This window comes from Aricia agestis, chromosome 13, assembly GCF_905147365.1.
Source record: "Aricia agestis chromosome 13, ilAriAges1.1, whole genome shotgun sequence".
Taxonomy (NCBI): Eukaryota; Metazoa; Arthropoda; class Insecta; order Lepidoptera; family Lycaenidae; genus Aricia; species Aricia agestis.
Window position 1 is genome coordinate 8,539,562 of NC_056418.1, and position 27,900 is coordinate 8,567,461.

The 27,900-nt window shown below is 36.7% G+C and overlaps 1 protein-coding gene across 3 annotated transcripts; it reads right to left on the minus strand.

Moving 5' to 3' along the window:
• Positions 1–438: 438 nt before the first annotated feature.
• LOC121733373 (sarcolemmal membrane-associated protein) lies at positions 439–27,754 on the minus strand. Of its 3 annotated transcripts, XM_042123599.1 has the most exons (14): positions 27,712–27,730; positions 27,119–27,483; positions 18,159–18,275; positions 7,947–8,096; positions 6,275–6,409; positions 5,456–5,674; positions 4,601–4,750; positions 4,146–4,247; positions 3,657–3,809; positions 3,126–3,216; positions 2,903–2,995; positions 2,506–2,609; positions 1,856–2,065; positions 439–1,664 (listed from the first exon to the last, which is right to left on the minus strand). In XM_042123599.1, the coding sequence occupies exons 2-14, from the start codon at positions 27,335–27,337 to the stop codon at positions 1,029–1,031; spliced, it is 2,379 nt and encodes a 792-aa protein (XP_041979533.1). In that variant the 5' UTR covers positions 27,338–27,483; positions 27,712–27,730; the 3' UTR covers positions 439–1,028. The 3 variants fall into 3 exon arrangements, with proteins under 3 accessions (XP_041979533.1, XP_041979534.1, XP_041979532.1); XM_042123600.1 differs by having other exon boundaries at positions 7,962–8,096; positions 27,119–27,754; XM_042123598.1 differs by having other exon boundaries at positions 27,119–27,754.
• Between the last annotated feature and the right edge of the window lie 146 nt (positions 27,755–27,900).

A 27,900-nucleotide genomic window follows, 5' to 3' on the forward strand; every position in this document is an offset into this window, starting at 1 on the left:
CGGGACAATTTGTCGTTTCGATCGATCGTCAAGAAAATCGTCCAATCGATCTTTTGAACGTAAAATCGTTTGCGATATTGCTACACACGTACAATTTGTCGTTCGATTTTAACATCGAGGAGATAAATCGTTACGATAATTGTCCCGTGTATGGCCACCCTTACGTATAAAACAACTAAACAGCTCATTAATATTAACTGAATATCCTACAAGAAATCGATCCTTCACGGTATAACATGACAATTAATTTAAAATTATAAACATAATACTCAAAACAACTAAAACTTTAGGAGCTGCTAAATTTTATACAAAACGAACGTAATACCAATTCTAGTAGCGCCACTCGAGAGAGATGCAATACGTACATCGTTAGAGACTAGAAAAATGCAAAAGATTTGTAACAGACGTGAGCCCGCATCGGAGTTCCCACACACTTACATTTATACGAGTGATATGTGTAGTTTATTACGAACCGAGCGATATCGCGACAGCCGAGTTCCGACGACCGGCGAACTCCAATCTCGATGAACACAGTTACAAATATCAACGAACTATCAACAAGAGGGAAAAGCTTCCGACTTCAGTCGACTCGAAAACGTCCTAACAATAATTTAGTACGACTCAACAGAGCCGGTAGGCCTTAAGAGTAACAATAATTTACAGTATTATGGCAGACGAGTTTATCGATAGTCACGTACACCCGAACGGCACTAGTGACGCAACGCGGAGCCACGCTTTTAATGGCACTTTCTATACAATTTCATCGATCAAAACCGCACCTCGCACCGATACAAAGCTCGTAAAATATAAAATTACAATTCATTGAAAATATTATATATTAATTTGTCTAGACTATAATACGTCGGCCTCGGGAGGAAAGTCGTTTCACGGGCGAGAATTTGCAGCATATAGGAGCGGCCTCATCACATAACATCTTCGCTCGAAACATATACAATTTGGTTAATCGCGAATTTACAACCCGTCGCATATCGCTACTTGTACCCGGGCGGGTCCCAGGTGGCCGTCAATCAGGAGGCCTGGGGTTGGAGGAACCACACGAGCAGGGCTGCGAGGATGGGCAGGGCGACCACCAGGTAGCGGGTGATGTCGGGGCCCTGTCTGCGGGCGAGCTGAGCTGCCAGCCGCGCGCGCTCCGCGTTCACCGCCTCCCAGCTCTCCTTCACCCGCACCAGTTCCTCCTCTAGCGCGTGCAGCGTTCCATTGTTGAGCGTCACTTCCAAACGCTTCTCGTCGTCTAGCCGCACGTACTCGTCGGACTGGTCGGACGCGACGTTGATCTCCGTCGCGACGGAGTCCGTCTCCTCGTCGTCGTCGTAGTTCAGTTGGAATATCTCGTCGATCTCCTCCGATATTCTCTTCGCGTCGAGTTTCTCCTCTCGCAGGTCCTCGAGCGAGGCGGACGTTTCCACGGCTTTGTCAATGCCGGTGTTTTTTCTCTCGATCGTCATCTCGAGGTACTCGATCGTCTTCTCCCGCTCGAGCAGATCTTCTCGAAGTTTCCCGATGACGGACGTGAGGTCGTCGACGTCGGCCCGAGTGGGTCGGAAGGCGAGCTCGGCCTGCATCTCGGCGGCGCTGGACGCTAGCCTCTGTATCTCGGCGATGTTCGCCTCCTCCGCCACCGTCGACCTCGCCAGCTGCTCCTGAAATATTAGACGGTTTGATTGTAATATCAGTAACGAACTACGTTTTATTATGTATGTAAATAAACAAATCTCTTTTAAATATTTTTCAACATACAGCAAAAGTAAGTTCTATCACAATTACGGTAACTTTCCGACAGTATATCTATACCGTCACTGGAACATCACATCACGTGCACCATATCACCCACCTGCAGATCAGCCAGCCTCGCTCTAACGGCGACGGCGTCTTCAGCATCAGTATCCCTCACGTCGCCGGCAGCGAGCAGCTCGTCGCGCGCGGCCCGCAGCTGCGCGTTCTCGGCGCCGCACGCCGCGACGCGCTCGCGCAACACGCGTATCTCCTCGTTCAGACCGCCCATCACGCGGAGTATGTTCGCCATCTCGACTGCCGCTTTACCCTGGAATAGTAATGATAGTCAAAAAATATAGACTACGCTAAGGAGTTCGAGAAAAATTTATGGCATAGAAACAACATGCGACATATTAATAAATAATATCATTGGAAAGGTGTTTTAGTATTTTAAGGGCGAGCGCTAATTTCAGATTAGACATACTATTGCAATACAACATATTTATGTGTGCTTATCTTCGTGTGTTCTTTACATCAATATTCTGTCTTGCTTGTTCTAACACCTGTTGGTGGGTATAAAAAAATATGGATTACGCAACAAATAACTATATGTATTTGAATCTCATTCTGCAAATTCGGTTCAGTAGTTAATTAGGCGTATGTATGTTTGTTCCACCATGAACAAGCAACATAATTTCTGCTAGAAACGACATCCTTCCATCTGACTTCAGCATAATCGGGAAAAAACTGGAAATACAAAACACTCACAGAATCTTCTTTGCTATCTGAATCGTTGAATTTTGAGTTGGCATTGTTGTCCGGTGCCATTTCACCATCCAAGTTACTCGAGGACTCCGTCTCGTGTCCTGCATCTAAAAATAACAAGTATAATAATCTTTTAGTTTAACAAGTCTGATGTTTAGCTCTATACTTACTAGGTATTGGGTAATACAGTTCTCTATTTTTTCCAATAAAAAGAATAACACTTCATAATACATTGAGAGATTGTATGTTTTCTAGTCTGGTACCTTGGAAAAGTTGCTTGACAGATAAGGACAAAACAAACATTTGAATAAGCAGTCACACTATAGAGTCTAGTTATTTTAATATAAAGGAAGTAAATACTATAAAATTGTCTAAAAAAATATACTAATTGAATTCATACCATTATTCAGTCTAGAGTTCTTCTCGTCGTCTGTGCACGAGTCTGTGTCATTTGGCTTTGCTTCTACGACATTTTCACTCTCAGTCTTTATTTCTGTAATCACCAAAATAATAATGAAATAAAATTATTTTAAAAAATTATGCGAAAAAACATTATAATACACCATTTGACCCTTACACATGTAAATATGCAGTATAAGTTTTTAATTTCATAAGTAACTTACCAAGATTGTCTGAGTTAAAATTATTTGATTTCAATATTAATTCGATTTCTTTGGGAGATTTTCCATCGGCGGTTATCGATTTTATTCCCACCTGTAATGAAAAATAAAACTCCATTGTAAGAAACAATATCAAGATCATCGTTAGAAATAGTTTTAGTTAGCATAATATAATAATAATTTACCTAACTGGGTAAGTGTCGATATTAAGGCCTATTTCCAGTTTCCACATTCAATGTCCAACATGGACAATCATAGACAATGAATATGTTATCCACATATTATGATAATATGTTAGAATATGTTATCCCTCTACACGTTAATAACTTAGAGGTGACATAATATTATATCAAGAATAGTATACTACATTAAGGGCCTGTTTCACCACTTTCTGATAAAGTGCCGAATAGGCTATTCACAACTTTTTTGACAGATTCTCCATACTTGATCTGTCAAGTTAATTGGTGGATAGCCTATTCGTCACTTATCAGGAAGTGGTGAAACAGGCCCTAAATAGTACAACTACTTATTCACCTTATTCAGTAAGTTCTGTGGTAGGAGCAGCTTGATGTAGTCTGGCAGCGAGAGAACAGCGTCTTCTAGAGAGCCGCCCTTCTTGGCCTCCTGAAGCTTGTTGCTGTCCGTGCAGACAACTAGGATCTTCGCCTCGCCGTTTTGTACTGAGTACTGAAAACACACAAAATTTATTAGTAGTCTCAGAATTTTGAAATTAACGTTTTGTCTATAAACAATCGGTCAAGTGCAAGATCGCTCGGTTAAGTTACTACTAGGACGACACACGAATGGTTCCGTGCCATTGACTAGTTAACAACAGTACAGTCATTTAGAACCTATAGCCATTTTTGATTTGGCCTGAGATCTAATGCAGGATTTCATATTTTTAGAGGTTGTAGCAACTTGTCTCTAAAGATATATCATAAATTTACGTCGTCTGTATTTCTGTGTTACATAACATTATAAATCATTGTATACAAATATTAACTGTTAAATAAATAATCTTACCGCGAGAGGCAGATGTTTTCTCAGCGTGAGTTCCCGATCCTCCGCGGCCGCAATCGCCAGCCGCGCCGCGCACAGTTTGCGCTCGCACCGCGTCGCCAATTTCTGAACATAAACCGTATTATTCTATTACCTTTACGTGCAACTATAATGATATCTGTGGATTAGGCTGCAGTGAAATAACTTGGTGTATTGTCAAAAATACCATTTCTTCTGGCTTCGCTGTACCGGGATAAAATTCGAGTAATCCGATTTTACGAGACGATAAACGATAAAGTATATTCGAGCGCATTTAATACGCAACTCGTTTGTCTTTGTAAACATAGTATTCCTTACAAAAACTGCGTGTCTACATTTATAGAAAGATTTATTGAAAATTTTGTTACATAATTCCTTACTTTATTAACAACCCAACCAAATGACGTAGGCCTGGCAGCTATGAATCTCTTATACGATACCTGTAGCTCCTGCAGCGCGTTGTTGGCGGCCATCCGGAGCGCGTAGTTGTGGTGGTGCAGCGCGGCCACCTCGCGGTTGCGCCGCTCCACCTTCTCCTCTAGCGCCAGGCGCTGCTCATGCGCCGTACGCAGGCTCTCCAGCGCCACCTCCTGGAAATTCAAGAGTGAATCAAACGCATTAAATAAAAAACTTGACAGGTGTCAAGGGACACCCGGATGGAACGAAGTTATCTTATGTGAGTACAAAAAACCTGCATACATTCAACATAAAAAAAATCGTCGCTACACCACACTGTTCAATGCGAAATAGAAAGACGAAACGAAAATAACTTGCTTTCTATGAGAGGCAGAGAGAGAAACACGCGCTACCGCACCGCTAACAATGCGACGTCACAACGACACAAAAAGTGTCGTTACAACTTTTCGTCTTAACTTTTTCTGTCTAGCCCCCTTTCGCAACGCGCGATAAGGAAAGTCCCTCAAAGAAAGATCTTCAAACAGAAATAAGTGGTACTATACTCTCTCCAACATGTGAAAGGCGACAAATACAGTTTCTGTTCACGTGCATATTAAATGGTGTATACGATTCTCAACGACATCACGTAATAAAATGATAAAATTCGACTCTTAATAAATACTAGCTGCCCATTGACCAGTAACCAGACGCTGCTATTTAAATACAATAAAATTACAGCTTCGATGCAGTCCACACCCAATCAAAAAACTACTTTATAGTTTTATCACACCAAGACTATATCTGATGTATCTAAACTGTATTAACTTTTGAAATAGCCAAATCTAGGTACAGTAACTGCTCAAAAAGTTGTATACGCCATCCAAAATCCTGCTGCATACCTGGTAGTTGCGCTTGTCAGTGAGCAGGTCAGCTATATGGTGCTGTTCCGGCGCGCGGCCGGCTGCCAGCATGTGCTCGAGCGTGTGTACTCGCATCAGCAAGCGCTGCTCGCCGACAAACAGCTCCCAGGACGCCGCCGCCTCCGCCCGTGTCTTTTCCACGCACTCCCGTAGAGTCCGAAGCCGACTTTCGAGCGCCGCCTCGCGTTGTATCGCTTCCTGAAATTATTGTATTGATTTTTTTTTTTACATAAAATAAGGGGGCAAACGAGCAAACGGGTCACCTGATGGAAAGCAACTACCGTCGCCCATAGACAGCACTAGAAGAGCTGCAGGTGCGTTGCCAGCCTTTATGCACGGTTTTGATTTTTATACAAGGTGTTATTTTTATAATAATGGCACATTATGACATTGTTTTAGAATATGAGGCTTCTATAATTTATATCTACCATTAAACACAAGTTTGCTCATATTAGGGTAACTATACATAACTCACAACAAAACACATGGAAATACACAGTGCACACCCAGATATAATATGAGGTCCCGGACATATTTTAATATGGATCGATAAAACTGGAGGGGGTAATCGGAGTGTGGCGGTAAACGCCACAGTCCAGCATCGCGCTATCAATAGTGCGACGGTGTGTGTACAAAATATTATACCAATGACTAGTCAATATCTGATTGCGATCTTCTAATAATGATTTGTCTGATTACTTAGACCAATAAAGACACTTAAGAATTGCCATTTTTACAGAGCGAACTTAATGATGTGGACTGTATCAACCACGCATTTATCTTATCAGTTGACGTTACCTGTACGAAGTTATTGAGCTGGTATATCTCCTCGAGGTGCAGGGGCGTGGTCATGGTGGTGGTGACGGACAGCTTGGCCTCGCGACCGTCCGGGTGGTACAGCTTGAGCAACGCTATCACCGGCGGGAACGTGTTCTGGAATTCACGACACATTTATTAGGGATTTTATTTAAATAAAATTGATTTATTTCCTAAAATGTACCATCGAGGAAATTTATTTCTAGGCAGATGGGGAACCTACGTTAATTTTTTCTTTGGCTTATGTCAATTCAATGTTAGCTGTGATCGATTGGCTGGGTTTGACATAAAGCGACCAAACTACGTAGGTCCCCCATCTGCCTAGTCATCAACTTCTCTGATAGTACATATTCACCTCGTAGTGTGTAAACTCTAAACACACTAGGCCGAAAATACGCGGCCAAAATTCCGCATGATTACGCCTGAATTGCGCTACACATATAGAATATAACGCGACGTTATTTCGGCATGGTATGCCATCATTAATTTAAAATACACAGGCGTAATCAAGCCGAACTTCGGCCGCGTATTATTGGCCTAGTGTGTTTAGACACTTGCTACCAAAAATGTGTGTATGGTTCATACAGACGTTATATTTATAAAATGTTTTCTCTTGTCTAATATTATGTTAGGAAAGTCTCAAACTTAGTGAGATTTTATTTTTTAGGTGTCAAGTGAATGATAAATATTAGTCAAGCTTTTAATATCTAGATTTATACTACCTGCAACAGCCTGACAAGCTCATTAGTCATTACAGTTTCAATATCAGGTAACCTCCTATATAATCCTACCCCTTGAGTGAAAACATTTCCTTGTTTTCGTCAAGCTTCAAACATCTTTAACCGCACTTCCCTGCAATATCTCTATTTACCAAATAATTCAGTGTTTGGAAAGGGTAGAATAGAACTCTCTTATTTTATCAATTATAAATATTAAATTAAACACTGAGTGAATATTATTTAGTTGCTAACTGACGAACGCAACATATTTTGTTATAATTTTTTGTTCTCATGTAAGTGACATATTGTAAGTCTTAATGAGAATAAATATCTTTAAACCTAAACCTAAACCTACCTGATAAACTAGCTCAGACACATCAATCATCATAACTGAAGACGTGAGTGGAAAAACCAGGTAAGTAACAGTAAAAAATTGCCCTTTTTTGATAAATGGAGGCTTTAGGGCAAGAAAAATGATTTGAAATAAAAAAATTGTTCATTTCATGTGTAGCCAGATACATTAGCCAGGTGATGAAGTAGATAAGTTAAAAGGTTTGTTCAAATTATAAGGGAAAAAAAATGAGTTAGGCACTTTGCAGACGACGGGGCGGGGCGGGCCGGTCAATTTCGCTGCGTACGCCCGTCGATGTCTGCGGCTGCCCGCGCCGCGTACACAAAGCATACGCCGTCTGCTTTACTGCATGTAGTTAAACTGGTTTGTGTGATCCACGGCGGGCAGCCGCGGACATGCGCCGCCAGTGCACGCCAGGCACCTGCGGCGCGGTCTTTTTGCCCGCCGTGTGCGTTGGTAATACAGGATTCCCTTTGTGCTATCGTTCGCAGCGAAATTGACCGGCCCGCCCCGCCCCGTCGTCTGCAAAGCGTCTAAATGTCCGTATGTTACAAAATGTTAGTTATCGTGTTCTTCAACTCACGTTTTCAACTCTCACCTTCTCCGTGTTGCCAACATTCTCGACGACCGGTATGCCGAACTGCACGAGATCGCCGGAGAACACCTCGTGCGGCTCCTTCGACAGCGAGCATCGAGAGTTGTTCACGAACGTGCCGTTGCTGCTCTGGTTATCCTGGAAAATTAAAAAGTTTCGCTAAAGTGTGTTCCGAAACTCAAACAGTATATGGTAAGTGCGATTTGACGAGACTAGAAGTACCGCGCAAATTAAATTACACCACTATAGAAATTCCTAGTGTCCACAAGAATAGAAAGACTAACCTAAAAGAAAAATAGTATTTTTTGTAAAACAGCTTATGCACATTATTATTTTATTGCAATAAATAAGACATTTAAGTAAATAATAAAATCCTATGGTACAAATATTTTATAAATATTATATGTATAGGTACATAATATATCCAAAAATATTATAACTTAAAATAAGTATAAATAAGTATCTAACAAAATAGTTTCAAGTTATCTATTCACCTTCAGTCTACAAAGACAAGGTTGAGAGCATAATGGATTCTTTGTTTTAAGACTTTTAAGATATTCTTTATCTTTTTCGAAACACGCGATACGAAGATTGCAAGCTTATCAACAAAAGTTCTTTGAACTTGCATATAAATCACTCCTAGAATATTTATCACCTGCAGTTATAATTCATCACTTATTAAAGTACTTACTTATAATTAACTAAGTAGATGACCCAGTGAAACCATAATATTACTGTCGTTTTTTTGGATTTTAATCGCAATTTTTACATATTTTCTCACCGTACAAACGGTCCCTGGACTATAGTTAATAGAATCAGGCGTTACTTTGCGGAAATCCATAGATTAAAATTTAGTATGTTATTATTTTTAGCAAAAGACTCTACGAACGTTGTCATCATCCTGAGGATCGAGGTTTTCAACCTGCATGGTGGTGAGAGGCCCTGCCCTGCATTTGCCAACATTATTGCTTGTGTGGTGGAGGTTCTTGCATGGCACTCCCATACGCATAGGCAGTGTGGGAGAGGAGGGAGGTGCTGCACGCATACCTATGCGTACACTCACTCATTTACTTACAGGTTGAGGTTTATTGCGCGGAATATTGCTAAAAATAATAACATACTTAAAGGTTCCCTGGACTTTCACGAATATTTAAAGACTAAAATTAGCTAAATCGGTTTAACCATTCTCGAGCTTTCGCGGGACTAACAAAATTTAAAATTCATAATTTTTATTCCCATACCTGAGGATGAATATTATTAATAAATAATAATACACCCGCTTTTCTAATCGGCCTCCGACCTTGCTACTTATAACTAATACAAGTATTCATTACCTTAGCACACACATACAAAAAACATATTATAATGTAGTATAAAGAAAAAGGTACCACTATAACCGGAGAATACTACGCATTAATATTGGAAAAGTTAAAGGAGGCAATTAAAGAAAAACGTCGTGGAAAATTGGCCAAGGGTGTGTTGCTTTTGCAAGACAACGCGCCGGTTCACAAGAGTTGCCATGGCTGCTCTTCACACGCATGGATTCGAACCACTTGTTCACCCACCCTACAGTCCAGACCTGGCCCCTAGCGATTTTTATTTGTTTCCAAATTTAAAAAAAGAGCTAAGGGGAAGGAAATTTTCCGACGATAACGAAGTGAAGGAGGCAATTTCGGCGCATTTTGAGGCCAAAGACAAAAAATATTTTTTCGATGGTTTAGAAAAATTAATCCATGATCAAATAAATGTATTACACTTAAGGGTGATTATATTGAAAAAGGAAAAATAAATTTATTTTTCCTTTTCAATATAAACAACCCTTTCATTCCGCGAACTTTTGGACCTCCCCTCGTATGTATTTACATTTTACAGAGTGTAACACAACAAATTGAGAATACTTTGAGGTTGTATGTGTCATTTGTATGAAGTTCATCGTGAAAGTAGCAGCTGAAAGAGTTAAGTTTTTTGTGATTTGTATGGGCAAACCCCAGCGTCAGAAACTATCCCATACAAAAGTTGAAAAAAAGTTTATCTATACTTTGTACCGAGTTAGTTACCGCTTGGCTAACATCTTTTTTTTTACAATGTTCGCTTATCAAAAACGTGGAACATTAATCAGCTGTTTTTCGATTATTTCCCGACCGTAGCGGACGAATTCATTGCCAATAATTGAACAGGGAAATCCTTTTCATACATCAAAACATACAAAAGGGCAAGGGATAGAAACCTATCGTGTAATATTATGGATTCAAGCTACTTACGTTACTAATAAACCACTATTTGTATAAGCGGGCTCCTAGACGATCAATTTTATTGTGCAATATCACGTATTGAGCAATATAACCGTCTAGAGTTAATATTGAACGCGCCCGCCTTTCAATCTTGTTGTCAAATAAGTTGTTCGATAAAATATATTGCGTGTGTAATAAAATTGATCGTCTAGGGGCCCGCTTACAGACTATTATTTAAATTATTAAATGTCTTTTCCCAATCGAATACATTAGAAAAGTCGCTTGATAGACATGGTTTTCTGAAGTTTAGGCCTCTTACACACTGCGACTTTTAACAGCGATGCAGTCGCGCGTTTTTTAAGCGCGCGACTGCATCGCGACACCAGCAATTTTTGTATCGATTCAGTTGCGCGTGAAAGCAAAAACGCCTACGTTACAGAAAATTTAAAATATTTATTTATTTCAGTACTCAAGTAATACCTTGGATACAACATATCAAAATAAAATATACGCCAATTTCCTTCTAAATACACTTGAAATTTGTTTTATTTGTTTAGATAAAGATAAGATAATATAAAGACTAGGTACACCAGAAACGACAATTTGTCATCAATACTTAGAACAAGTGATAGAAAAAAAATTCTGGCATTTCAAGTCCATGATAGACCATATTCTATAATACTTACATACAATTTAAAACAAAAATTAATTTTTATTTTTTGTTGGTCTTTTCGGTCGAGGTTTACCTCGAGAATGGCTGAACCGATTTGGCTAATTCTAGTCTTGAAATATTCGTGGAAGTCCAGGGCGAGTTTGTCTAGTCTACACTAATATTATAAAGAGGAAAACTTTGTTTGTATAATTGTAATGACTAGGCTCAAAAACTACTGGACCGATTTTTAAAATTCTTTCACCATTCGAAAGCTACATTATCCACGAGTAACATAGGCTAAATTTTATTTAGAAAAAAATTGGTTTCCGTAGGATATTTGGGTTTTTCGGAGACAAGGTGTAAAAAATCGACCAGAGAAGTTACTTATTTTGCGTACGCTGCCTAAACTATAAAAGATAGAGCCATAAAATGTTCTAATTAGTTTTAGATCTTATAAATATCTACAGATAAGTCCGCGACACACTATACCTATCTATGTCGAGTGAGGCACAACAACAATTTTTTTATTTAAAAAATCTTGAATTTTTTTGACTACATTTAAACGCGTTTATTTTACTCATGCTATTAATCCTTATCAAAATAAATTATTTGATCACTAAGTACAGTTTATGTAGATAATATTTGGTCTTTGAGTAACTAAAATTGGACGTTTGGTTTTAAAGTCATGGCGAAATTAAAATATGTATTACGATTTCTACCGCACGGCCCGTTGCGAAGTGGGCGTCATCAAGGCGGGGGTGCGCGTGCGAGAGGGGAGTTTAGATCTATTAGTTCTTTAATCTTTTCAGAGCTAGAATATTACACGCTATTAACATTTTCTTAAATATTTGAAAATGCCTAAGATACCAGGTCGGACGACCATGGCGCCATACTTATACATACGTATATTAGTCACTTCAATAAAATAATATGGGCAAAACAACGTTTGCCGGGACAGCTAGTATCATAATAAAATAAACTGTAAATGCGAACCACAATTCTTTCTGACAAAGTTAAATCCCGCTGGATTCTGGAACCATACAAACAATCCTACTTTTACCCAGAAGTATTTGAAAAGTTTCTTCAAAATCAGTAGTTTCGGGACTTATTAAACATACAAACTGATCTTTCTACTTTATGGTATACATAAAGACAAGAATAATATTTTACACATGACTGTGTATGTATGTTACAGTCATACTAGCACGTATATTTAATGAAATAATCGACTTAAGTACTTGTAAATTTGTAAATATTTTTGATGAATGGACAAATTATATGACAGAACTATTACCTATATTAAAAGTTATACATATACATACAGCAGATAAATAATAATAGGTTCTAGCTTCAAAAACTCAACAATTCTCTCGTCAGTCGTCATACTTAAACCTCAAAAAATATTTCCGGCGAACATAAAATCTTTTTTTTTGAAGTCGTTAAAAGAAAAAAAATCTTTATCTTGATCGTTCTCATTGACCATTATCTCTCACGTAACTCGTAATTATTCCATATTTAACTTGAAAACAACGTGTTTGTGACAAAATCGAAAGTGCAACTTTCTAAATTATTTCAACGATTTATTATTACTTTTACTCAAATATTATCCGAATATAAGCTACATTTTGTTATTTATATGCGTTAATAATATAATATGGTCAATCTCTTATGTCATAGCATTAAAAACTTGAAGGATATTGGGCCTCTATCTTCATATTTCTTAGTTTCATACTACAAGAAAGAACTGCTGATTTCAGTGCATCTTTGTACAAATTTTAGCCTTTATTACCTTAGAAATAAGATCTATAAAGTACACTGGGTACAATGACCGTACGTGGAGGGAATATTGGACTAGCCCACGCGCTTAGACAGTTTTTTTTCTTCCGGATTTAGAGCATCCTGCCTTCTGTCTTCACTTTCATTTTTAGCGACATTGGCAAGTGTGGAAGCTATTCAAAAATATTACAACAAAATATATATTAGGTCCTTACTCCTTACATATGAAATTGGCGTTTTGTTGTACAGGCCACTTTGATCTCAAATATCTCCTCTTTGGTTAAGAATTCCAAAATATTCAAATTTATAATATTCATTTATTTGGTACATTTGAGTTTCCACAACTGTCATTCATTTGTTTTTTTTTCTTGATTATTTTTTTTTAAGTCATTTATTATATCGCACAATGGAAAAATTTTAATATCGCTTTATTTACGAATATGAGTTCTACCGTGGCACGAGTGCTGCAGAACAGCTCGAGCTGGTATTAATTAATTATATTCCTCCCATACAAAACGCCAATTTCATATGACGTAAGACCTAATGTTAAGCATTGAAAAAAAAGCAACTTTTATATTATCTTAGTTGAGATCTTCCCATAAGAGTACACTCAACTCCTTACGGCTGTTCCCAATATTTGATCCATCTCTGGTTTTGCCTTACTAGAGATAGGAATAGCTCACAATTGACATAAAATATTTTATGTCTAATGTGAGCTATTTCTATCTCTAGTAGGGTAAAACCAGAGATAGATCAAATATAGGGAACGGCCGTTAGCCTATATTGGGTGCGGTAGCCGATAACCGAACTTAAGTCGACTCCCTCTCTATTCTCTATTCTCACTAGTATTCTAGTTCATATTGGTAGCGTTAGTTGGTTGTCTTGCTATGGCTATTCAACCTAAATCAAGCCAATTTCATATTATAATTATTTATACCAGTACATAATATTATGTAGAGAACTTCGCCCATGGCCTTAAACTGACCTAGACCATTAAATATTAGTAGGTACTTAGTCAACACATTTGAGGCGATTTAAAATCTTATACCCAAACGCTCTACTAGCCAAGAACCAGTATTTATTATTAATTTATTATGTATACTTCGCGAGAGATCCAAAATATAAGAGCTAAGGAGTAAGGACTATCGGAAACCCCGTTGATTTTTGAGAGTTCGCGCTGAAATATCGTCAGAAAAGAGGCTGATTTGTAAAGGAAAATTATACATGTTTTCAGTATACTGTATATAGTTTTTCTTTACAAATTATCACACTCTCGTTAATATAACTAATTCACACAACGTGCTACTAAACTACTAACGTATTCACCGGCTGTTACTGTATAAGGTTACATCAATAGGAAAACTAGTTTTTAATAACGTGCCTTGCTGTATCGAATTTGCATCAAACAAACCGTTTATAAACAAAAAGCTATTACACAATAGTAATTTGTATATTATGTTGGTCAGGAAGATAACCAGAATTTTGATGGTTAACTCGGTTGCTAAAATACAGAATCCAATTCTCGTATTTAGCTTTCAATTGATCATAAATGAGTCATCTTTCGAAAAGTCATAAAAATCTCAAGACGGTTCGTTATTATCAATTGAAAGCACTGATTGAAAGTTAATTGAAAGTGTAAGCATAGAATATATATGGTGTAAGTTAGATATTGCGAGAATAGGACATATTAGTGCAATGTTTTCACGCTAGAGGCACCACCAGCATAGACAGCAAACAAAAACTTTTGTTCGACGTTTGACAACGTTTCTGTTACTGTCATTACTCTGACAGAGTAGATAGAATTATAGAGTATGCCGACTAAGTGCCAACCCAGTACCCACACGTACCACAACCACACGACATCGCAACGACAAAATGTCGTCGAGCTGTGGTTACGTGTGAATGGTGTTGCTGCAGCATTTTGTGGTTGCGTTGTGGTACCGACAAAATGACGTTGCGATGTGGTTGCGACGTGGTTGCGTCATGTGCAAGTCGAACTAGTTACTCAGAGTCACAATAGACATAACAACCAGTAGTTCGACTGCTAAGAAACGGACAGGTTTCAATATCTGTCAAATTCGTCGGGTTTCACTAGGATTATAAATGGAATGTGCCTCGCGCTGGCTGATATAATTTATTTTTAAATATTTAAAATAAAGATTTCAAAATTGGATTCTGACAATTTTAATCACATGTGCCAAAATACAAACAACAATACGACCAAAGAGGAACACGTCCAGCGAATATGTCATAGTCTTAAATTCGTAGGTAACAAGTTAACAACCCTAGCGACGATTTTCGTCATAATACGTCAAATTTAAAAATTTCAACATCAGTTCTAAGTCGGCATACTCTATAATTCTGTCTACTCTGGTTTTGCTGCCAGTTTTACCACAGTCATGACTGTGAGTGTTGAATAACCTGCCGTGTAATGCAGTGACTGATGGTTGCATGAAATTGATTTACAGTTATTTGGATATTTTGGTTTTTATGTCATGCAACCATCAATCATGACTTTTGAGTAAACGTTTAATGGCATTTCGTCAATCCCGCGTCAGTCAGTCAGTCGTCCATAATTATCTTGCGTGAAAACGTGTATTCTTTGTGAGGTTTTGCGTATGACTGACAATCAGTCGGAATGACTGTGTAAAGCGAAATTAATTTCAACACTCACCAACTGTCAAACGAAAGTCATGATTGATGAAATTGACTGACCAGGGCATGACTGTCTAATGGACGCCTTACTGTATGTGCTAGTAGCGCCCTCTTCTCCGACCTTTGCGTAATTTTCTTTGGTATTCTCAGATTTTTCAGTTGTAACTTGTAATACTGAGTAAGATCCTCGGTTAGTTGCTACTTTATTTCGACTTCAAATTACTTATATCATTTCGTATATAATATTTCGCCGCCTACTGATTATTTTAATAATCACTATCCTTTCGTACACGAGCCAATTCTACTATCAAGATATTGATTCATAAGGGACCTACGTGATTTGATCAGATTATGTCAATTCATTGTTACTCGTGATCTCTCGGCTGTGTTTGGCATAACTCGACCAAATCACGTAAGTCATCACCTATGAATCAATAACTCAGTACAAAGTTTCAACCAAATCGACTCAACATTCAATACAAATTAAATCATTTTTATTGCGCACTATATTTGTATATCATGTGTACATTCAAAGTGCGTCCTATCAACTATCAAGTCCTTTTTGAGGTCAGTCAGTACTCATATTATACTACAATACGAGACCAATGTACTAATTTTAATATTGTAATAATGATTTATTATTATTTGTTTTATTATTCATCTAAATTAGTATTGTAGTGCGGTGTATATAATAATTAATAATAGTAGCACGGGAGCCCTAGAACATTTTTTTTTTGTGATTAATAACAAGCAAAATGTTTGTGAGTAGCTACATTTTGATAAGACGAACAACATTTTTATTTTCGAAAATTCTCGAAAGTGGTAGCTAACAGAGATAGAAAGGATTTCATACTTTGACTTGATGGTCCTAAAGTATTCCGTACACCATACTACCCTGGATTCTAGAATGCGTAACGCTTGTATGGGTTGAAAAAAAAACATTAGGTTGAATTTCTGATAGTCCAGTCAAAAGAGGAGCATTAACTTTGCATTTTAGAACAAAAATCATATTACATTAGAATTTGTATTTAATAGATGTACCCAGTATGTCGTACTACTCTACATATATCTACTTTTACCTATTCTTATAGAAAAGCGAAATAATGATAACTTACGTGTGACCGACACACTATCTCCATTGAACTAATCAGATCATTCCACTAAATTAACGGTTTTAACGTATTCCACGTTGTAATTACGTGACAATACGTGCTCTGAACGTATGGGGGCATGGAGCATTCTAGGCCGAAGATAACTAGGCAATTAAGACGTCGTTTGGAAACCGCGTAGGCAACCATTGAGTCACCAGCTCCTAAACTAGACATTATACCATAAGCAGGTATATGTAATTCAGAATCAATCCACTCGGCTCCACTAAAGTGGTCCGTATGGGGAAGCCATAAAGGCTTTGCCGGAGGTTAAATAATTCCGAATGTTTACATAACTCGACGTAACATAAATTTGTTTTCCATTCAACATGGGAACATGTTTTAGAAATTAAAAATTCTTTTGTTATGCGCTTGGTAAATTGTAGCCGAGTGAAATTCTTAAGAATTTAAAAATGTTGTACTAACAAAGAGAGGTTTTATGTTAATTACACAATGTGGTTCCCAAGACGACCTGCAGCATATTTTATTCATCATTAGTAGTTGTGAAGACACCGAGCACCTTACTAATAGAAAGATCCACAAACTTTTTATGTACGTTTATAGTGTTTTGTCCTTGTCTGATATTTAATAAATGTGGCTTGACAGACAGACAAAACGTTGCACTAACTTTTGTATGCACAGGTCTTTTAAAATAAAAAGGGTTAACTGACACGCTAGTAAAAACTGGCATGCATTAGGCTTAATGTCCAATTTTTAGTAAATTAAAAACAGTTTAAAATAATTATGAATTTTCAAGGAAAAATTTTTAAGTAGGTGAAGCTGGGATTCAGGTTTTTTAAATTCGTGATCATAGCTCATACATCTAGTAGTTTTTGGATCAAGGACGAGGCTTTGGCTAGTTTTTAGGCCAGTCAAATGGTAGAGCAACCTTGCTCTGACCAAACTGTCTCCATTTCTGGGTAGTTTTTTGGCTTTTGGCTTAGTTTGAGTTTTATTTTACGACTACTAAATAATTAAACCGAATTATTCTTTATTTATAAAAGAAAAAGATTAAGAGAGGTCCAAAAGTTCCAACTCATACATACATATAGCTGTATTTGTCTCATACTTTGATAAGCCAAGATTTCGCAAACAAGACAGCAACATGGTTAAGTTATTTCTGTGTTGATCTTTGTGTAGGATTTTCAGTTGAATTTTTTATATTACTTTTCCCTAACCAAACCTTTTACGCCTCTCTGCTTACCAAATAACAATACAATGGAAAATGTTCACCCTATTTACGAATTAAAATTAAACCTTTAATGAGGAAGTCGTATGTTTATTAAACGTCGCCCATATTACCAACCACGCAATTAATTAAAAATAAATTACCCCGCCTAGTGAAGAAAGGCCCTTAGACAAGGCATTCAATAATTTCGACAGCAAAGTAAGACATCTAAAAATTTATTGGACTTAACATAGGGAATCGCAAGCACCATGTCAACTTTTTCGCCGAGGAATGTCGTTTCGCATTACACAGGAGATTGGGGCTATGGTGGAGTCACCGCGCCAGAGGTGGTAAGTGGACGCAGCCGACCTTACCCCAACAACACCGACCTTGCCGAATCTACGGGAACGAAGACCTCCGCGACTTTGGCGACAAGCACCATGTCACCTAGCGATACTATATCAAATTATTAATACCCTATATCTTTATTTTTATCATACTAAATTATTGAATATAGTTAGACCTAAGGCTCCTATTCCTTACAATAAATAATAAAGCCTCTGTACTCACCACAAGGTAGAAATGTCCCTTGTCGTAATAGAGCGTGGCGTGGTGTCGCGACAGCACGCGACATTCGAATATCGTGTTGGTCGCCGACGGGGTGGCTCGGTATACATTTCGCCCAATCTGGAAATATGGAATATCAATGTTAAAATTTCTTTCGATTTATTATAATGGTATTTGAAAAAGATAAAACCGACTTCAAATTATTGTACCGTGTAGTTAAGAGTTAAAATTCCCTATCTCAAAAACTACTGAACCGATTTTAATGAAACTTGCAATATTCCCTAAGTTGAACAATACCTAGTACAACAAAAAAAGAATCACTTAAATTGGACTTGTAGTTGCGGAGATATATGTGCACAAACATAAGAACATACATACATGTACCATCGAGGAAGTTGATTCCTATGCAATTGACAGACCAACGTTATTTGGTCGAATATGTCAATTCAATGTTAATTGCGATCTGTCAGCTGGGTTTGACGTAACTCGACCAAACTACTTAGGTCCCCGATTTGCATAGGAATCAACTTCTCTGATAGTACATAATTACACTTCTAAAATTTGGCACATTTGTTCAGAAGCTGCTATAGATTAACATATACAGAAACTGGACAGTTTTGGAAATATTACATACATACGCGTCGAATTGATAACCTCCTTTTTTAAAGTCGGTTAAAAATAGCCGTAGACTGTGGAGGTTTTTGGTATTCGAACTGTCTCTTGCTATAAATAGCATAGCAATAGGAGGTAAACCTCCTATTCATTATTTCTACCATGTTTCTGCTTGGGAATCAAGAAATTGCTATGGTTGTATAAGCTTACACTATAGAATGTAGAGTTTGTAACTTTTATAAGGAATGCCTTTTAAAAGGTACAGGGTAAAACTGAAACTTGAAAAAAACAGTCTTGAAAAAAAGTCATCCATCGATGCAACAACAGTTATAAAACAATGAAATTAATCATGTCAGCTTCTGTTTACTTCTCTATGAGATCAGCGTTGCATGATGCCATTCGTATTTAGAACGTTTATAAATATGCAACGCCACTGGCCGTTCATCCGTGAATATTTTTAATTAATCGTTTATCTGTTTCATGGCTTATCCTCTAAGGCACGGTTTCTTAAAGTGGAGTACGCGTAAGTAACCCCTAGGGCCCCTAGGTAGGGTTGGCAACCCTACCTAGGGGGTCGCCATTCGACGGCAGAGGGTCCGGTTCGCGACAAGATTTACGTAATGGTGGCTGATAATAATTAGCAGGCACACGCGGCACTCTTTTGACAATTCATGTGTTACATTTTAATCAAATAAAAACCTTATTTTCTTCAACAGTATTTTTTTTTATTTTCTTGGGGGTAGAGGTAGCCAAGGTGATAAGAAGGCATAATAATATAAAAGTTCATTCATAATTTTCGTCTTCAATTACATAACTCTTGATTTTTCATGAATGAGTATCGATGGGACACGCAAGTTTTGGCTTTACATTTGTATCTTTCTAGTGTTTTGTGTTACTACCCCCCGAAAATACGTCCCGCGGAATTCGTGTTTTTTCGCCCATTAAAAATTTTCTTATGTTCCTCCCCGAGTCTAGTCGATGCAAACAAGCAAATCAACTTTTGCTCTTTATAATATACCTACTCTACATAATATTTAAATGCAGAGTCCATAAAAAGATTCAGAACAAAATAGTAAAGAAAGAATTCGTTTGTTGTACGTCGATTTTGGTAAGATCGTTTTTTTTTTGTTATAAAATAAGGCGGCAAACGAGCAAACGGGTCACCAGATGGAAAGCAACTAGCGTCGCCCATAGACACTCGCAACATCAGAAGAGCTGCAGGTGCGTTGCCGGCCTGTTAAGAAAGTAATACGCTCTCTTCTTGAAGGTTTGCAGGTCGTATTGATCCGGAAATACTACTGGTGACAGTTCATTCCAGAGTTTTACAGTGCGCGGCAGAAAGCAGTGGTTGCGATTCGGTCGATTTGGCCCATGCATCCTAAACATGCACGACTACTTCTCCATGATGTGTAAAAGGGCCACATTAGACCTGGCCATTTAGCCGAAACTTTTTCGTTTCGCTTCTTTATAGAGTCGCCGATCAAAATGTATGGAATTGACATAAGTCATATTAACGAACGCTTATGTCAATTCCATACATTTTCATCGGCGATTCTATAACTAAGCGAAAACGAAAAGATTTTACCTCACCTGCACCCCCCTGTTGATCCTAAGATCTGACGTACGAAATTTAAATTAAGTACAAAGCGATCCTTGTTCATAATTCATATGAATAAGTAGTCCTTATTTATTTAAACGCAATACCTCCGAGAACTGGCGGCGTAAAGGGGGGGGCGGCGGGGGCGGACCAACGCTGCTTGATCCCAAATTTGAAAAAATCTGTGATGAATTTTGTGCAGAGAATATTATTTTGGAGATCTTACGACTGAGGCGCCACTTGGAAGCCGCCAGCATTTCCCTTGAAGCGGTCAAATTTATAGTAAAATGGGACTATTCTGAGTCTGCTCCAAGTCCTGCGCTCTGTTTAAGATGTTTTTGTAAGCACGTTTAGTATGTTTCGTTTTATTAACCCCCGACAAAAAAGAGGGGTGTTATAATTTTAGGGGTGCTTAAGAGGGCGATTAATGCAAAAAATCAAACATCGTCCTTCTCTCTTCATATTTACGCCCGTCTTTCATATGCCAGGTGAAAAAGGAGGACGCAGAATCATTGCCAAGTTAGTTTTTTTTCTTAATAACTCGATAAATATACAACATTTTAAAAATCCGCTAGGTCAGTGTCTTAATGATAGAGTTTAATACAATGTGTTAAAATATTAACTTCGTTTAATGCACGGTTACGGCAATATATGAAAAATTCGTGAAAATTAGATGCATCTTTGTGATTTTTTCTATCGAAAAAGTTTTAACATAACGTGTTTTCGTTCAGATCAAATTCTTGGAAATCTATGTTTAAATAATGAATCAGTTCAGGGCTTATTTTCAAGTATAAAATGAATTACAAAATCGACAATTTTGGGTTAGTCGCCCCCTTAATAGAAAGCCGTCCCAGGTGCCAAACTATGCTACGCCGCCACTGCCTCCGAGTCCGACCTACTGACGCCGCGCCGACACCATTATCTCGACGAGAGATACCTCTACTTCCTGCCCCATGCCGATAAGTCCACATGCAGCTAGGAATAGCAAATGTAATCTCATAAAATTTAATTGCCATGCACAATTGTAACCGTCTCAAGTGGTAGGTCAAGCTGAGTCAGCCTGACATCCGTATAGGGTTGCCAGGTGTCTGGATAAAGCTAGACATAGTCAGGCTTTTTGATTGGGTGTCCGGCCAAAATTAGAGGATTGACACACTGAGAGTTGAGATGATAAGTAATCCCTACTAATATTATAAATGCGAAAATGTGTCTGTCTGTCTATCTGTCTGTCTGTTACCTCTTCAAGCTCAAACCGCTGAACCGATTTTGCTGAAATTTGGTATGGAGATACTTTTAAGTCTCGGGAAAAATTGTACGGTTCCCGTGCGCGTGCGATAAACGAGTTTTGGCGCAACGGAGTTGCGGGCGTCATCTAGTAACTAATAAGTAATAAGAATTCAATATCCGGCCTCTTTATACGTATGTCCGGCTAAGCTGACCCTTTTGTTAGGTGAAGTTTGGCGATCTGGCAACCCTACATCAATGACATGATGAATGTAAGTCGCAATTGAAAAGAATGTAGTTCGTGACTTCGATATGTGCCGATACTACATTTATAACGCAGTGGTCCAGTCACCAGTGCTTAGGGCTCGATTACACCTATCGACTCTACCGAGTATATAGGCGAGATATTGGCGAGCCGCGAGACAGTGGCGCGACAGTGCTTTTGGCCAATTTGATTGGCCGAGAGCACTTCGTTCAGACAATGCAGGTTGATCACCTGATTCTGACAAGATAGATGAAACAATGAAACATGCATTGGGTGGCCACGGGCATATGAATGTTCGGTCCTGTTTTCGTTGGTCGTGTCAGTCATTCGTCCCAAATTGGCAAATTCCAATGGGTTGCGAGTTGCGACACAGGGTAAGGAAGAGAGATTAGTACTATAATTGTGTACTAGGCAGTGTTGCCAGATGGTCTCGGCGATTTCCCCTGAACTTATTTGATTTCCCCTCAGAAATACCCTATTTTGCCCCTATCTTGGTCGAAAACCCCCTAAATCTAGCTAAATCTAGGGAGAAATCCCAATATTTTGCCTCTATTTTGCCCCTATCTTGGTCGAAAACCCCCTAAATCTAAGGGGAAATCTCCTGATCTGGCAACACTGGTACTAGGCACTAGCACACTTGGATACTACAAAACCCTATGGTTGGGTACTACAAAATCAAGCTTTATATACCAGCTATTATTGCATAAACGGAGAGGTATTATCATATTATGCATTTTCTTATCGGAAATTTTGTCACTTTTGACACGTTTGTTGTTTATGTAGATATAAGTTTTGAAAGGTTAAACACTATAATTATTATGACCTATGTTATACTTATGTTAGTCTACACCTCAATGAGGAATATATTTTCAGTAAAAATAATCTACCAAAACACATTAATTCATCAATCCCCAAGCGGCAGAAGGCTGCATAATAATAATTGACAATCTATTGTGTCTGCTATACCCACGATGGAGTTAACAAATATTTTATAACAGATTTTGTATTATTATAAAGTTTCACCTAAAAAATTGGAAATATCTAGTTTATAAAATTATATTAGTTTTTCATTATTATGATAATAGTTTTTCATTATTATGTTTACTTAACGGGCATTTTCAAAAAAATGTGTACCCCTGGTTTTTACCTTGTCCCTTGACTTTGCTACAGATTATTTGTAAAAAATGACATACTAACATTTTGTAATTTTAATGTAGGAGCATAAACAAGTTTTCTTTTATTAAAATACATTCACGTTTGTATATAATTTTATTTAGTATGAGATTTATAAGGGTTTTTAAGTACCGAAACCTATTAAATTCACCTGTCCCCTTCCCAGAAGTTGTAACAAAATCTTTAATAACTATTTTTTTTCTTAAAGTAAGTTACTTAAAAAAACATATGTTAGATTCTTAAATACTTAATGTATCAATTGAGTGTCTTGTAATTGAAAAATCTAACATAATTTAACTACAAATTAATTAAAATTATAATCATGAAAAAACAACCCGGCCGGAATGTTCGGTTTAGTGACCGTTTTTTTTAGTTTTATAAACATACTACAAAAATATTTTCGGCACTAAATGATAGCACTATATTTCATTGTACATCGAGAAACTTCAATTTAAATTTAGTAGTTAAAAATCTGCTACAAGACGCGGACGCAGGTTGGATGGTTCTTCAGGAACGGTTTATTTGTTCAGATAAGTGACCATATTTTGTAAGCATTATTATACTTTCTCCAACTGTTTTTACTGTTGACACGTTGCAAAATTAGTTTAGTATTTAGTATAAAAAATGAAATTGTGATAACTATTATCGGTTATTTACAAACACTTTAAAAGTAAAAGAAAGTAATATTACGTGACTTCCGACTTGTGACTTTTCGTATGGTCACATATAATGGAACGGACAAGTCACAACAGGCGGAAAGCATAAGGCTTAGTTCACATTTTAAATAAATTATTTTTTTATTCACAGATTTTATTAAGAAAATTGGAGATTTTTAAACTGGTACGATTAACGTACAAATATATTTTTTATTACTTATGTGTTAAGGTGACGCCGCGTTAAAGTAAAAAACCGTTTTGGATATGTTTTAGATTGCTATTTTTGCTTGTTTTCTGTGAGAGGCCGGCCCGGCCTCTCACAGAAAACAAGCAATGGAACAGCAAAAAATGGAAAGGGCGTAAGCGACAAAATAGTTTTGTCGCGTAATTTAAAAACCATAAATACATTTCATATAAGCTATGGGCAAATTAAAGTGTATGCTTGAACCAATCCATGTACATTTTTGGAAGCTTAAATCACTCTCTGTAGGGAAAAATAGGAATCCTTTTTTTTTACACAGGTCTATTTGATTGATTATTCTGTGTTATAAAAGTTGACCAATCGTGTTATGCTATGGGTAAATCAAAGACAAAGACATGATAAATACTGACAATGAACTTTAATTTCTTAGCTTTAGTTATTGCTGAGAAAAATCGATATCGCTACAGCCAAATCATAAAGGCGTCGACTTTACTTAACAATAACAAATATACTATTTAAAATTTAAGTACCTAAAAGTTTTATGTTTTTTAAAAATTTTGATTTTATTTCCACTACTTTTCTATCAGTAAAGTTGAAAATCATTTTGTGTCGTTGATATTTGCAGATTTATAATAACTAGACATCAGATTATATGCATTTGCATACTTGCATATGCAAATGCATATAATGTCACTTTTTAGGCGATAGTGCATATTTTGGCAATTTTTCGTTGATAGTGCATATTTCGGTAGTTTAACTTCCATGGGCATTAAGATTGCAATCGGAAAATGTTGGTAGAAAATTATTATTGGCGTATAATAAATAAATAAAAAGTCTTTATTTCAAGAAATTAAAGATCCTGGATTTTATGAAATTATAAAAATTGGCGCTTTTATTAATGTCACTACCGGAAAAGTCTTCAAAAAAATAATACATTTTAATATTAAGTGACTTTTGATTGTGCATATTTTGTGCATATTTCGACCATTTTTCGTGCATATTTGCATGGATATTTCGGCACTTTGATCGTGCATATAATCCGATGTCATTAATAACTTAGGAATTCGTAGACATGTGAACACATCTTTATGATTATGAGATGTTCGTCCCTCTAATTATTGAAGTTAAATCTATGAAATCAAAGAATTTTTTACTTTTATAAGTAGTGCAACAATAAAAATGTTTAAATAAAAGGTTTTTGTGTTATAAAAACTCCTTTAAATATGTTAAATATTACTTACTCATGTAAAAAAATGAAAAATAACCTAGTGGTTGGGTCACATAGTCACACTATGGATTAAAAATAATTGCTACTCTTGTTGATCCTTGAAATTATCTAAATTTTTTTTAATAAACAATTAAATATGCATTTCACTAGATTAAATTAACGAAGAAATCCATTTATTGCTGTATTTTTTTGTATTAAATTATATTTTACATTTAGTCGCACAACGGAATCTGTTTCGTCGAAAATTCGATTTTGTTTCAATAATATCAGAATAATATAACGTTTTCAGCGTTCTTTTTAACTTATTCCATTAGTTCAATATTTTTCCTTGTATATGACATTCAAAAAAAGGTAAATAAATGACCTTAAAAAATATAGACATATTTTTGCAAGGGTACACGTTTTTTTGAAAATGCCCTAACATTACTTTTGATTAACAAAATAATTACATTTAATTTCTACAAGTTATCATTGCACAATTATTATTATAAAGGTAAGTCCGAAAGCTTTATACTTTCAATGCCAAATCACAACAATTCTAATATTTTTTTAAAGAAGGCTAAAGAATTTTTTTTCTTGTTAGTATTATTGTTTTTTCGTTATTAAGGAACCATTTATAATATTTTATATAGAAAAGCAGCAGTTGAACTTGCTAGACAGCTAGGTAGCAGTAAAGTCAACAAGCCTTTAGGCTTGCATGTCAATGTAAGTATTTAAGAGGTGTTGCACTTGCACCTAAGCGGACACAATTATTATAGTCCAATAAATATTTTTGGTTTTCGGAATCAGTCAATCAGAAGTACTTGCATAGTAAAATGTAGACTCGTAAAGTCTCTATCTTTAAGTATTAAGTGTAGTACTCCTTTTTGGTCTAGAAATTAGAATATTACCTTATGAAATCATAGACAAAGCCTTAGTAGATTTTTATCATTGGTTACAGACATGCATCTTGTGTATGACCTTCTACAGTATGATGTAAGAGACAGTATGGCCTCATAAGTGCAAAGCAAATACTACTTGGTAATATTTGTGTCATGTATTGTTTTGCATTTTTCATACTTTTTAACCCATCAAGCCCCATAAGTTCACCAGTGAGCGAGACACAATATTAAAATAACAATAGCTTTCCAAAAATCCACTATTACCTAACTACCAACCAAGGTACAGTCAAATAAATGTGGACTCTTGATCCTTATTGCCAAGAAATAAAATCATCTGTGTCTGTACAGTTTTGTGTCTTCAATCAACATTATTATTGATTTTCCTAATATTTTGAAATATTTCAGATTGTGTTAAAAATAAATGTACAAAGATTAGGGTGTCAATTGTATCGGAAAAGATTATTAAGTCAGACACTATCTGTTTTATCAGAATCAAACTATTGAAACTTTGCACTTGAGACTATTTGATAAGTGATTTCAATGATCTTAGGTTGGTACACTACATATAATTCAGACACTTTTGGTATGACACAAAATTAATACCTCGATGGTGGAAAAATCACACTCAATAGCTTATTTATTGTTATTGCGGTCACCGGTGACCACTTGGGGCTTTTTACTTTTAAAGCTTTTTATCCTATTTTTGCCTATCGCAGTGAACTTTCTATTAAATACAAAATTTTTAAGTGTCAATTTTTATAACAGCTTTCCTTTGTAAAAAGTCAATGAATGTTATGGAACTTTGCAGGGGTATTAAATTGGTATGTTTCCAGTGGCGTAACTACAATAATCTACTATGAATAGCCAAATGCAGGAGAGTAAGAGGGCACCTGTAAGGTAATAGATGAGATTTTGAAAAGTAACATCATATTAATAATGCCTAGAAGAAAATGTTCTTAAACATAGTTCGGTCAACTGGACAAATAAAAAAATATATTAGAATATATTTTTTTATTTGTCCAGTTGACCGAAATTTGTTTAAAGAACATTTTCTTCAGCTGACTGGTGGATGGATGGATTTCTATGGTGATACTTAGAATATGAAGATACAAATGTTTGTATTACCTTAACTGCTTGTTCTACAGTGACACGTCGCTCTTCAAAGGGCAAGGAGTTTGTATGGGGGCTGAAGATAGCCCTGGGTACACCCACTTCTTGGTTGCTGGCTGGTTCTAAACCAGGTGTCCGGTTGCACTCCATGATTGATGCACTCGCTTCTGATGGTGTCTTCACTTTTTTACTCTTTGTTAACACCATGACACAGAGTGACTTTAGTGAATTCATCGATAAAGCACAAACGAGACATTGAGAATCAAAATAGTCCTAGCACTTGTCCAAAAGTAGTGAAAAGAGAACACTTTTTTCTGCCATCTTGTAGCAACTCCTGAGTGCAAATTTATTTATACGGCACGAGCAGATATCTTCATTATCTGAACACAATATACGAAACACTTATAAAATCAAAAAATGAAACTCGATTCCATTCGCTAACTGGTTTAGGTTTATTACATACACACACTTTAGAAAAAACATTATACGTAGAAAATACTAACTATTTATAGAATATAGCTAAGTAAAATACAAAGTAACTAAGCCCACGTTTCATAAAACATTAATTAGAATGGGCGTTAATCGAAATTGTCGTTCAGGGAACTTACGAAATGGGTGCACAAATCGGACATTTGTTTTGTTGAGTTGGGTAGGTAGATTAGACCACAGATAAAAAAATCCTAGTCTGTGTCCGTTATTTTTACGACAGTATAGGTATTATAAGTTTAAGGTTATTTTCATACTTTGAGGCTTGAGCTACGTTTTTATAAAAATAATTATATGAATTATTACGTTAA